Genomic DNA, 14,263 nt, shown 5'->3' with positions numbered 1-14,263 from the left:
GAGAAAACGGGTCCCGTTAATTTTCGAGTCAGAAACTTGAAAACAACAAGTTAATCAGTACGCCGATTCACGTGAATCGAATGAAATATGCGTACGATAGGTATGTTAGGCCAAGCAACCAAGATCTTCCCTTAGACCAAAATCAAAGAGATGAAGTACCAGGTCTAATACCGGATGACTGTCCTGAGGATTCATTTGAACCTCTCTTAGCAACCCAGGAAGCACACAAGACAGTTATCCCCATTATTCCAGGTCTTCCCGCGGTTCAGGAACCTGCTCTAGAATACGAAGTTGAACAAATTGTGAGAGGACGTTACCGAAACAAACGTCTTGAATATCTGATCAAATGGAAAAATTTCCCTCACTCCAGAAATACTTGGGAACCTGAGTGTAATTTAAATGATGCTGCATTAAACTTTCTCAAGGAAAATCCTGTCAAAATTACAGGTAAAGTGTAAAATGGAGTCGGAGACAAATAACTTGAGTTATTTTTGTTACTTGATATTAAAGTGAATAAGTGTAAAAGAAAGTAGTGTTGGTTAATATTTGAAGCCAAAAATGTAAATTGATTTTACATAAAAATTTATGTTTATCATGTCTGTTGACATTATTATTGACATTGAGAAATATAGTCATAAAATGTATAAAACTGTATCATGTTTAAACAAAATATGAGAATGTATAGCTTTAAATGGGCAACACATGAATGAAATCTCGTAACTTGACGATTGTGATAAAATATAGTATGATTAGTTTATCACATGTTTTAACATGTTTAATGTGATGATGAATTGTTGTCTATGGTGGCAAAATAATGACTATTGTCTTGCATGACAATATTGAATTTGTTTTTCAAAGACACAAAATAATTGAATACTGTGTAATGGTGTCAGGAGTTCATTTGTGTTTGTGCAATGTCAAATCCATCCATGGTAGGATTGTGATCTCGATATTGTAACTAGCGAACAATTGGTCGAGATAACTTGAGTCGACGCAAGTTGTCTTTTATACCAAATGTTTGTTGGTTTACACTATCAGATTCACCATTGCATGATCCGAATAACTTTGTGACTGAAAAGTTAACTCAAATAATTTTGAGTGTGTAACATAGGCCTATGTGATAATGAAATGGTTGTCATTTCTGTGAATGTATATATAGAGGGCCTATGCCTTGATTTATAAGTAAAATGCAATTTGAAATGAAATTGTATGAGTATTTTGAAATGTATTTGAAATGTGTGTAAAATGATAGAATCGTCAAATTATATAGACGAAAATATGTGTACAATTAACAATGTGTTAATTTTGATATACTGAGTCTTTATCTGTTAAAAGTAGCATGTGATACAAAATTGTTGAACAATGTGAAAAGTCGGATATGAAGTTATTTGGTGTGTAATATTCTGTGTGGATGAATAGGTGTTATTATATGGTATAGATGTGGTTAAATAATCTGTGTGATACGTGTTAAATTTCCATAATGTATTATTACACGTAGGCGCACTTAAAAGTTGGATATACCTAAGGGGTTAAGCGTATGTTGTGTACTTTGTGTTATTTTTTGCTAGTTTGCCATAAACATAATTGTCCTAAGTGTTTGTGTTGTCACTCAAGTCTCTCTATGTTTCATGTACAGTGTTAAATTTTAAAAAAGCAATGAAAAAAAGAAAAATTATCTTGATTGTACAATGGTTGAAAATAATATATCAGAGTATTGTATTTAAAAGATAATTTGGTATAAAATTGGGAATGTACAATATTAATAGGCCAAACAAATTGTACACGTTTATCTGCATGTAATCAGTTGTTAAAAGATGTATGTGCTAACCATTTAATTTTTTTTTTTTCTTCGCGATAGCTTGGAAAAGAAAATCGCAATTAGGCCATTTTAACACCGACATTTGGTGCGTGCACGTGCTGAGTTTCAAGCTGGGACATCGCGCGGTCCTTGATGGAACTCTAACGCTAATCAAAAATTATTCGGAGGGAACGCAGAAATACCAAGTTATCTACATAAATCTTCTAGCGCGGAGAGCTACTTCAAGTTCAACTTTAAAAAATAATTATTGTCTTCAAGTTCTACATGGCTTCAGATGTATTTTATTGTATCATTTATATTTGTCGTATGTTTATCTGGTTAAAAGAATATGACTTATATGACTTCCATCTTGATATTATGTGTCAATGATGCATGGTCTATAAATAAGTCGGATTCAGTTTTGTTTTAAAAAAAAATGGCATTTTATTAGCAATTATTGTATGTTCTTAAATTGCCAGGAGTCAATTATTTAAGGGGGAGCGTATGTTGTGACGATAATTCAGTCAATAATTGATTATTGATCATAGGGCAGAAAGCCATGAATAACCATTCATCAAGTGAACGTTTTTATATCCGATTCCGTGCATCAATTGCACTGAGTGAACCAATGATTTGGTTCTCCGTTAATAAATTCGTCACTCCTTGCTAGCCTTGCGACTGATGCACATCTACTCAACTTTGGTTCACGATGAATAGTTAGACTGGTAACATGATGACGATTCTAATGTCATCATGTCTTGCACGTGATTCATATTAAATTATACTACTTATGTGATGTAACTCTGGTAAGGTTTTATATTAATTCATACACCTTGTATTTTGATCAGTTTAAGTAAATTCATAATAAATTCTATGATACGTAATTTCTGTTTCACCTTGTTCATTTAGAGATTGTCATTCCCGTTTCCGTTCATTCCCTCATCCCTTGGGACTCCAAATCTGGTACCTCGCTCTTCCTTCCCATGACTAATTCCCCAATTTAAATTCATAATAGATGCTTTAACACATAACACAAAGACGAAGTAGTCACAGAGACGTAGCAAGAGCCTCGGAGCTCATGGAAAAAAAATTTCGCTTTTGCTCGGGGCCCTGAACCATCGCATCGCCATCGGGTACCCTGTCCATCTGCTTGCTACGCATCTGCATAGAACCGGCCAGCAAATTAATATACAGAAAAGCTAGCGCTATGAACCTCTTCCAGATACTTTCAAAATGAAATTTTGGGCAATTGAACGTGGTGACCAGATGTAGGCCTTGGAAGACGCGTAATTCACACATTTTAACGTCAGTGTTATAAGTATCGTTACAAAAATTGAACATTTGAATATCCACTTCCCACCATTACATGTCTAACGATCACTTGTTTTGCAATTGCTGATTTTACATTAGCTCCATTACATGTACTGTGTTTCACACACCCGTCGAACCCGGTTGCCGGACTGAGCATTAATGCGAATTTTCTATAGTATTAAGACCAGTTGATAATTATTATACACAGCGTGTCTTTGAAAAACCTGTACCGTTGCAAACATTAATGCTGCAGGTATTTTAATGCTCGAATCAAACATGGCCGAATACTTTATTTATTGGCACAGTAAACCAACTTTTATATAATTGAAGAGCTTATTTCCGTGTTTTAAAAGTCCACAACTCCATGTGTCTCATTTACTTGTGTGATACAATCACAATTACTTTGACAAGTTTGACATTAGCAACAATGAGTTGTACAATTATTTACCATAACAATGGTACATAACAAAATGCAGACTATTGTTCTCATTTGGGAAACAAAGGCCTCACACATACGTATTGTTACTGTGCGTTGGCTTTGTTATTGTCCACAGGAAAATCAGATACATGGGTTTGTGGACTTAACACGGTTTGGAAATAAGCTCTTCAATTATTGAATTTTGTGTATAAAACTCACTCTGGCATCTTGGAAACAGTTGTGACCACTTCCCTTGGTTATTACATGATAAAGACGTAGGTCCGACTAAGATGTACCCGGTGTTGCAAGCATACTCACAAACAGTACCTTCAGTTGCTTTTATTGATACATCGCATGTATCTGCATTAGTAATGATACCTTGAGGAGGCAAATATGGCTGTGTACAGGTAATGCCTGACAAACGGAGAGAGAAAGAAAGACAAAAATATATATAAACCTGAAAAAAAAAAAAACCCAAACTTTTCTTGGCACTTATCACGGGTCGTGGTAGATGTTGAGGAAACAGGAAATATCATCTGAAAAGGGCTAAGAGAAAAGATCATTCTAGAGATGATTTAAACAGACATAGGCATTTTTTCTCTATCTCGATTTCATCTGAAAAAATGTTATCCCACTTGGCTGGCAGGAAGAATATTCAACACAGTGGCCCATTCATATTTTATCGATCGGCAATTATTACACTTCATGCTTGACATAGGCTTTATACAATTTATAAATTACAATATACAAGTTCCAAGTTTTTAGATATTTTCTTAAAATATCAAGAGCTATCTGAAGAACCACTGAACCAATAAAAGGCTTGTTTGTACTCATTTTATGAATTTTTCTGCTGATTCCAAAGAATGTCAATAAAAATGTACCATTCTGAATTTTTTGAATTTTTAAGTAAAATTTTGTAACTTGTCTGCAGTCGACGCCCATGTAGAGTGGATTAAGGTTTCTCGCAGCTGATTTACAGGTTGTAATTATATCATTAATAAAAAACTAAAGATGTCTGAATATTTACGTGAACAAGAAAATTGTCCTTCCCAATATCCTATGGGAATTTCCCCATTGTTTGAAACAGTACACTGGAGTGTAGATGTTCCCACCAGTTCATAGCCTGTGTCACAAGCCACTTGACATCTACTTCCATAGTTGGTCGAGGTACAGTCTGATTGGAATCGACCATAAGGTGGAAGAATTATTGCTGGACATGTGACTCCTATAAGGAAACAAGATGAATTATGATTAATACAAATTGAGGAAACTTTACTAAAAACATGCACCCAATCTATTCAGTGATGCACCCATAGAGTTAGGGTTAGGATAAGGATTTAGATCAAAGGTATGGTAAATATGCGACAACAGAATGCTGGGGATTCATGGCCCTGATAGAGTTTCCAATGCGACTGTGTACCAGATGACCAGAATCCACTTTCACACTTCTTACAACAATGGTAAAGGAAATGGCCCTGGCACATCATTCGGAAACCATCTGATTTACTAATCAATATCTATGCTTCATAATATGATCCTCAACATGGCACAATAAGACAGGGAAAACAAAGTCCTGTACCACCAGTACATCGCAAACTTAATCAACGTGGCTGTCCCCAGCTAAGATGAGAAATGCAACTCCGGATAGATCCCATTGTGGCCGGTGATGGTGACGGTGTTATGGTAACGATGAAGGAGGGCATAGGCTATAAGCTGAGGCTGTATGCGAATACCCAATTATTGTCATAATCACATTTACACAAGTTATGATAAAATATATTTACGAATACTTACCTTGGCAAGATGGCGGGTCGCTACTCCATTGAATAACAATATTACTTCTCTTCTCAATCGGGTTTTCACCAGTTTCACGGCCGCGAGAACTTTCACATGTAAGGTGTCTCGTGCCACTAAGAAAGTAGCCTTGCGAGCATGAGCATGAACACACAGAGCCTACTACAGATCCCATGGAACATTCGATATGCTGGTTGTCCTGAGGGACGAGATACTTGCATCTTCCAACTATTCATACAGAAATAAAGAAAAAATACGTGAGGTGTTCGTATGAGGTATTACTCTATATATTTAAGAAAATAAGTCGAGTCTTATTTTTGTGTGATATTTCACAAGCAATGAATAACAAATAACACTACCAGTACAATTTACACATGAAATGTTGGCCATAACATTTTGCAAAATAATAATATGTGATGCGATCAAGCAAAATCAGTCGGAACTCGGAAATAATAAATTTTCAGATTCTTATAGGATAGTAAACAGCATTTACAAAGCTGCATTTTGCAGAAAACCCCATTGAAATTGAACAACCAGATCCAAAGATATAAGCAGTTAAAGAGTGTCCAAAACAAAATGAAACAAAAGAAAATATTTCCTTTGTTTGGCTGTATCTCAAAATCAATATTACCGAGTTCCGACTGATTTAGCTTGATCGCATCACATATGTACAACTAACTGATAGAAAACAGCCAAATGGAGAGACCAAATGAAAGTGTAACAGTAAATCGTGAAACTCGCTGTTATTGTATACATTGAAAAATGTGCAAAATACCAATTTGTCACAAATTTGTACCAAACATCTTACTAGATATAACAGTTCGTAAACAATTTTAATTGTTAAAACATACTAAATGTCAAGTCTGTATATAACATGTACTGACCCATGGCATTTCGCAACAGAGGCTAACCTGAAAAGTACAATATGAGACCCCTTAATGCTCATTTATCAGGTTATTCTATGAAATACATATGTACCTCTAACAGTAACTGAGAATGTACAGCTGCCTTTGTTACCCGTGGAGTCTCGCGCCTCGAACGTAACACTGGTGGAGCCTTCAGGAAATGTGGATCCTGACGAAGCGCCATTGATGATGATTGGAATCACTGTTTCACCAGAATTATCTTCTACCTGTGCTTGTGAGAACAAGATTGGCATATTATCAAAGTGCATTTACTATAAAATGTTATCTCAAAGGCTTGCTTTTTCTAAGATTTGGTATACAACCAAACATCTATATTTATTTACAACGGCCCAGTTACTTTTTTTACGCCTTGTTATACGTAAGAAACGATAGAACGCATGCAATGCGTGTGATTATATTGCAATTCGTGTAACACGTGTATTGCATGTACTTACTAACAAAGCATCGACGTTTTCTACACTCCAAGTATATAAGTGATATCGAGTGTAATACTTTTGTACGTAAAAGCAGATACCAGATATCCATAGCTACGTAAATAGCTGTAAATCACGGCAAGGTGAGTGAGTATGTCTTCAACCGTATTAGAAATATTACTACTTTACCACAGATGTGTACCTACCAGTGGCGGATTCCACGTTACTACAGCATTCGTTGTTCCTTCTGTTGCAATGACCTCTAGTGATCTTGGGCATTGTAAGACAGGGGGATTCCTATCTGCAATATATTATCAAAACTAAAACAGCTTACCTTGAGTCAAATGACATCTTTTTACTGGTGCCAATTCTTCAAGCAACAAATAATGATTAATTTGCGAAAAGATCAGGTGAAAATAAAACATTTATGGATACCGCTGTTATATCTTTTTATTTTTTTCACACAGCCAAACATGGTAAGCATACGTCGAGGATAAATCTTCAATTCGCTACTAAAGTTAAAACTTTCATTTTATTTCAAAACACTTTTACTTGGATATTTGTTAGTTAGTTAATTTATCATAGTAAAACCTTGCGTACTTGTGATAGTCAGCGAATTCGTGTCAAGTGTCCTGAGGCTCAGTGGTTTATGTGTGCAGTGTTGCATAGTGCGCTGTAAATCGCCTACGTTGTGTTTTAATCGTATGTTGGCTTGGCTTAATTGTCCCCGGGACAAAAATAAGAGGAAATGTCATCTGAAAAGGGATAAAGAACAGATCATTCATCCTAGATATGATTTAAACAGACATACTTACCATAGCATGTTGGGTATGATCCAATCCACTGCCCACTGGCAGTACATATTTTTTGTACAGGACAGCAGTTATTGTCACTGCTGCATGTAGAATATCCTGATTGAATGCAATGAAAACTACAGGCACTCTGAAAGTAGTATCCATTGGTGCATGTTTCGTTGAGGTCAGGTGGTTTGTCTGTCAGAGATGGACATTGGATCTCTAGTAGGCAAAATGAAAATGTGTTCATCAATATTAGGACTGATTTGCCTTCATGTGAAAGAGTTTGATAGAGCAATTAGTTGATGGAATTAAAGATAACTGAACCCGGGACCTCCAATTGTAGTTACAAAGTTTGTACTGACCGTCTATGTAGAAAGTTTGTATGTAAAAAGGGTAGATTACTTCATGACATGATTAAATATGATATTTTTACTCTAATTCACATTGGAATAGATCTATACTGCCAATTAACATTAAGAAGTGCACTGTATGTTTATAGGAAAGTGGCTAGAACTGGAAAAACATGGCGATACCAGTTGTCTTAAAGAGGACCATTTCGCTTCCATGACATTTCCAAGAACAATACATGATAAAAAAAAGTGACCCAATATAGGGAGGGGCACCCACACAAATAACAATAACAATTACTTAAAAAACCTCTTTTAAACCCCTCTTCTATTTCAAACGCATTTCTTCCGTTTCGCCTTAGGGGAACTGTATTTCACCGCAGAAAATATCCCACTATATGGTGCGACTACATCAATATACAGTGCCTTATGAAATGGAAAGGAAAAAAAATCACAGGTCACATTTATTCGTCACCCTTTCACCAGTGTTCACATGTTTAAAAGCAACCTGTGATTTTATTATTTTTTTCACAGGTCTTTCCATTTCGATTTGATATTAAGACAATGTCAACGTAAGATTCCCTGATGGCATTTCGCATAAAAGCTGCATACTTCGCTATGGAATTTGGATCGGAACATGTTCTATAACTTAAAGCTTACTATTGCATTGGGGTACATCTCCATTCCACTCTTGCGTCCCTTGACAAGTTAGCCGAGCTCTACCCACTAATGTATATCCAGGAAGGCAGCTAAAAGTACAAGAACCGCCACTGTGGTATCCGTTGCATGCAACGTTACCATTCAATGGTCCCGAGGTAATTGCCGGGCAATATTGAACATCTCGATCTGAAATGAATTGAAATAGTAATATTTAGTTAGAAACGTTTTCTTGTAGCTATTACCTTAAGGTTTGCATTTTGACTGTTATTATTATTTTTTTGATATGTTTCATTTTATAATGTCGTGTTAAGGGCTCTGGTATGGGCATTTGGGCAGTATTTTTTGTGGGACATAAGAGCAGATCAGACGTATCGCATTATGAATACGAAGAATGTCCTTCTGATATCAAATACCGTAAAATTCCGTCTACAAGCATATATATGCCTCTAAACGAGGTTTTTTTTGACACAAGAGACAAGAGGCAGACACTCTCAACAAAAACGTTATTTGGAGTTTGAACAACTATATTACTGATAAAGGCGGCTGTACAAACATGTATATTTGTAAGACCAATCTATTGCAATGTTTTTGAGAAGGGTATTGGCCTTTCATATCTTTCGTTAAAAAAACCCTCGTTTAGAGGCATATATGCTTCTAGACGGAATTCTACGGTAATTTTGAATGTCTACAATTCGTGATATAATACACATTTTATGGCAAATGATTAAATATTGATATTTTGATATTTAACAGTCCTAGAAGGAAACTTTATAAATCTAATGATATACATGTACTTAAAGTGTATGTAGCTGGGATGTAAAGCCGACGATCAATTGAAAATGTTGACCTTTTGTATTGAAGATATGGATTTTTCTACCAAAACACCAAATAAAAAATTAAATCTTTTTGGGAAGAAAATCTTTAATATGAAAGGTCAATGTTTGGTTTTGGACACCTGTACACTAATTGTTTTAAGTAAAGGAAACAACAATAGTGTAAAATTAACCTCGAAATTAGGTCTTAATTTTGTCATTTGTTTTCCTCAAATAGAAAGATTTAAAGATTTACTTCACTTCATTTACTTCAATCGCGCCGATGCATATCCATTGTACCCCCTTTTCAAATACACTGGATCCGTCATCCGTGCCTGAATAACAAGTCTCCCGGACTTGATGATATTGATGTAAAATTATTTAAAACTGCTGCCCCTATTGTTAGTAAATCACTTGCGTATGTAATCTTTCTTTGGCTAATGGTGTTTTTCCTTCGAATTGGAAAAATGCAAAAGTTGTTCCTATTTACAAAGCTGCTTGTAAATCTAATGTTGAAAATTATCGTCCAATTTCTGTGCTAAGTATTGTTTCTAAAATAATTGAGCGTGCAGTTCATGATCAAATGTACTCTTATTTGTCTGTAAATAATTTTTCTAACCCATCGCAATCTGGTTTTTGTTCTCAGTATTCAACTGCAACAACAGTTATTGATGTTGAAGATTTTATTCTTATGAACATGGTTGAGTAAACGATGCCATATTTCTTGACATTAAGAAAGCTTTTGACACTGTTAATCACAGTCTTCGTCTTAAAAAGCTCAAGAAATGTGGCATCAGGGACATTTAACTCAACTGGTTCAAATCCTAACTCAAAAATAGAATGCAGCCAGTAAAGGTAGGTAGTTCCTTATCAGATTTGAAACCAATTAATATTGGAATTCCACAAGGGTCTATATTAGGACCTTTATTATTTATTATTTTTGTAAATGATCTTCCTGATAGTGTTATGTAAAACAGTAATGTATGCTTATGATACTTCATTGCTTGTTAGCTCATCAGATACTTTGTGTCTTCAAAACAGTCTCAGTCATAACATGTGTAAAATTGCCAGCTGGTTTAAAAAGAACCACCTCAATCTGAATATCAGCAAAACAAAAATTTTTTGGTACCTCTCAAAATCTTAATAACTACCAAAATATTTCTTTAATTTATGATGGTGAGATCATTGAGAGAGTTGACAACTTCAAATATCGTGGAATTATTTTTGATAGTCACATGCCTTGGTCACACCATATAGATTGAATTGGTTCAAATGTCTCTAAACGTTGTGGTGTTATTCGTCGTGTTAAATATTATCTTCTAAATTATATTCTCAAAAAACTTGCTGATTCTCTTGTCATGCCACATTTCGATTATTGCAGTCATGTTTGGTCCAACTGTTCTATTACTCTGTCAAGTAAATTACCAATTCTCTTGAACAACCTATTATTCTTTCTGTTGATATCAGAACTAATATTGATTCAATGATGTCTTCTCTCAAGTGGCTCAAACTAGATAATATGTGGAATAATCATATTCTTATTATGTTATATAAATGCCTTACTGATAGAGCTCCTGATTTATCTTTGTTCCACATTTTCATTTACCAAATCCACTCATAAATATTCACTTGTTGTCCCTCAATTTAACAATAACTCTGGTAAGAGAATGTTTCAGGTGAGTCGTTTGATGCTGACACTCGCACTAATTATATTTCCTTGAGCCTAAGTGAGCTCTCACAAACCCCACTGTTCATTGCTTTTCACTTTTATATAATTTTTCATGATTCATGTAATTTCTTTATAATGGTATTGTATATTTTCTTGTAATATGTCACAGGGCCTCCAAGAATAACAGTGCTCTTACACTGAAGGAGCTACCCTGAATAAAGAAAGTTGAAATAGATAACACATAATTATTTGTGTATCCCTGCTTTAGATTAAATTACAGCGTGTTCAATTAAAATGTTCGTTTATCAGGTAATTGTTAGGTTTTATATAATTATTGTCAGTAGTAATTCACTGTTTGAATCAAACACATCGTGCAAATTGTAAACAACAAAGACCAAACATGAACAACATCACTCGCTCAAATTACTTAACAAATAATATTAGGAGGAAACAGGTGTAAACATCAAAAATGATTGAATATCGACATTAAAATGAACCTGTACATAGTTACTTGTTTACTGAGTTTATTAGAATCACTCACCATTATCTCCACAAAACATCAGACACACTGCTACTGCTGCTGCTACGAATATCCAAAATCCCATGGTAAATGGTTGTATTCAAATATGTGCCTAATCAGAGAAACGCCAAATAGGAGACAATTTAAGGGTAGACGAGGTATTGTTGGTCGAAGCAACCTAAAAACCGATTTTCATTATCTAGATCAATATATTATTGAAAAATATTAACTACAAATTGTATACTTTGCAAACTTGCTTAATTTATGGTTGTTAATGAGTTATGTACGTTTTACAAAAGTGTTTTTGTTTCAGCCCTCTTTACAACGTAACTCAAGAACCGCAACACCTATACAAGTATATCTGTGATATTTTAATTCTTCTACACGCTCGCTATGAATTGAGCAATGAAGTTTTTGCCAAAGCTCACTACCATTCGTAAGATGCTGTGAACTACCAAATTACAACAGTTTAAAATAATTAATAACCTTAACCATAGACCCACGTGAAAAATCTGTGACTGGTCGAAAAATCTGTGTTAGATTACAGATTTTTCAACCGATCACAGATTTTTGTCTCCATAGTAATACCATTATTTTTACAATTTGGTTTCTGCATTATTTATAGAACATTCGATGACCACGGTGACACCAGCACTGACATTATAGTATAAAAGCTTATAAATAAAATGTAAATTGTCTTAATATAAAATAAGTTACGTGAACATAAAATATGATAATCAGTATTCCATACACCCACAACCAGACAAACCGTAAACATATTACCGTGACGCAGTTAATAATTAGTGAAGTCAATAATCATATTTTCAAGATGATATATAGGTAAACAATAATTAGTGTAATGACCAAAACTTACTCAAAATGTAATCGATGTCGTTACAAACGACACATGATCAAAGGCTTAGAAAACAATTGCCATGTACTACGTTCGTTTCATGAGATTGTGTGACCAGGTAAACACTAAAAATGGCGGCAAGCACCCTTTAAACCAAGGTCTCTGATATTTTTCATGCTTAATGGACCGTGTTAAACTTGGAATATGGGATATTATGAACTTCAATCTTTGATGACTAAGTGCATGAAATGGGTCAAAGCACACGAATAGAAAGCCAAAGAACTGTGCGCATCCAGCTGCCCGACATTAAAATTTACCAACTGGTAAAATATTGGATTCTATAATTATTTTATCCATGATTTTCATTATAATTTGGTTTCCTGATTTCAACAAATACAGCGTTATTTCAACCTAATTGCAACTTGGAGGTTCCCACAGGGCATCGCAAGATGTGATGTGACAGCAACAATGTGTGAACCAGTGGCGTAGCTGAGATTTTTCAAGTGGCAAGTCCCACTGGGAGGAGTGGGGCCCCGGGTGGGGCCCAACTTTGTTCTCAAAACGCACAAGAAAAAAAGTCTTCACTTATTTCAAAATACAATACTGCATGATTTTTAACTAATTTCATTTGAAAAGACGCAAAAGATAAAAAGAAAAGGTACTACACCTGCATGGAGGGGCGGACCTAAATGATCAAATTTCGTCCGTGGGCGGTCGCACCCCTCGCCGCCCCCGGCAGCTACGCCACTGGAGTGAAACCTCAGTGCAATTTGGTTATGAACGAATGATCAAGAAACAATAAATATTTATTTTGCTCATACAAATTGATTACTGTACACTTATTTGCCAGAGCTGCTGCACTGTGTTTCACGCCATCACAGTAATCATCAGGCAACTGACTGCTGAGTTGTCAGTTGTCTGATGATTGCTGTGATGGCGTGAAGCATACTGTAGCAGCTCTAGCAAATGTACAGTAATCAATTTGTATTACAGGCTCTACCAAATACGGTATCGAGCACTCTTATCATGTTGATGATATACATTATATTTAATAATATTTTGCTCATAGCCTAGTACATATAATATTATCTTTTTTAGCTTGTTCATTTCACAAATTGAGACAAAAATCGTAACTTTTAAGTACATATATACCAGTTTGTATCTTTTTTACAGCGAGGATCGTAAAAGTCATCAAAATTCGGATTTGGGCAGATGTACGAAAGAAATAGCCTAACAGTGCTTAAGCCGAGAGCCGTGCATTAAAGACAAAATAAGACATTTTACAGGTATCTGTAATTTTTCTACTAAAGTAAAGAAATTAACTATGCATTTTTTGCCAAAAGATTCATTTCAAAAATACCTAATGACAATTTTAATGACGTATCCTTCACTTTTAGACATGTTATCTGGTCTTTGCTGCGTGGGAAGAATATCAGCATGGACTGTGGTATCAGCGATTTTAGTGACACCATCTAAGTCACAGTATAATTTCTAGGACTGGTCACTGATATCTTTGAGAGTGTCCATGATTATGCGGAGAACAGAGTTATTACGCCAAGTATACCGACCTTGGTCAAGCATGATTTTACAGGCTTTTCTAGATCTTAGGTTTCCCATAGCCCCTGCTTTCACCCATGGTCAGGTCGTCAACATATTTCCACAAGTGGATGTCTGATATTTTCTTGGGCACTATTGATTATACTCAGAAAAATTATTGGGGCCAAGATTGTACCTTGTGGAACCCCTCCCAATAAAGTTTACCATTCAGACAGACTATTTCTATACTTCACTCTTTATTGCCTACCAGAAGTGAAGTCAGTCATCCAGTGCACAATAGTTGGTGACACGCCCATGCTCAGGAGATTTGAAATAGCAATGCTGTGGTCGATGACATCAAAGGCTTTTGAGAAATCTGTTAGTACCAACGCCTTTAACAATGTGTTCT

At 35.3% G+C, this 14,263-nt stretch overlaps 1 protein-coding gene across 1 annotated transcript in view; it reads right to left on the bottom strand.

Moving 5' to 3' along the window:
- Positions 1 to 12,476, bottom strand: part of LOC140154783 (uncharacterized) — a 53,658-nt gene extending 41,182 nt beyond the window's left edge. The window contains exons 1-9 of the mRNA XM_072177350.1: positions 12,340 to 12,476; positions 11,487 to 11,577; positions 8,465 to 8,650; positions 7,476 to 7,676; positions 6,867 to 6,961; positions 6,300 to 6,453; positions 5,322 to 5,549; positions 4,555 to 4,752; positions 3,747 to 3,941 (exon numbers count right to left, since the gene is read on the bottom strand). Of these exons, the coding sequence (XP_072033451.1) occupies positions 3,747 to 3,941; positions 4,555 to 4,752; positions 5,322 to 5,549; positions 6,300 to 6,453; positions 6,867 to 6,961; positions 7,476 to 7,676; positions 8,465 to 8,650; positions 11,487 to 11,550 (1,321 nt within the window). The 5' untranslated portion in view covers positions 11,551 to 11,577; positions 12,340 to 12,476. The remainder of the gene's footprint in view (positions 1 to 3,746; positions 3,942 to 4,554; positions 4,753 to 5,321; positions 5,550 to 6,299; positions 6,454 to 6,866; positions 6,962 to 7,475; positions 7,677 to 8,464; positions 8,651 to 11,486; positions 11,578 to 12,339) is intronic.
- Positions 12,477 to 14,263: the final 1,787 nt, after the last annotated feature.

The sequence above is a fragment of the Amphiura filiformis genome, chromosome 6 (genome assembly GCF_039555335.1).
Source record: "Amphiura filiformis chromosome 6, Afil_fr2py, whole genome shotgun sequence".
NCBI lineage: Eukaryota > Metazoa > Echinodermata > Ophiuroidea > Amphilepidida > Amphiuridae > Amphiura > Amphiura filiformis.
This window is presented reverse-complemented; position numbering and strand designations above follow the sequence as displayed.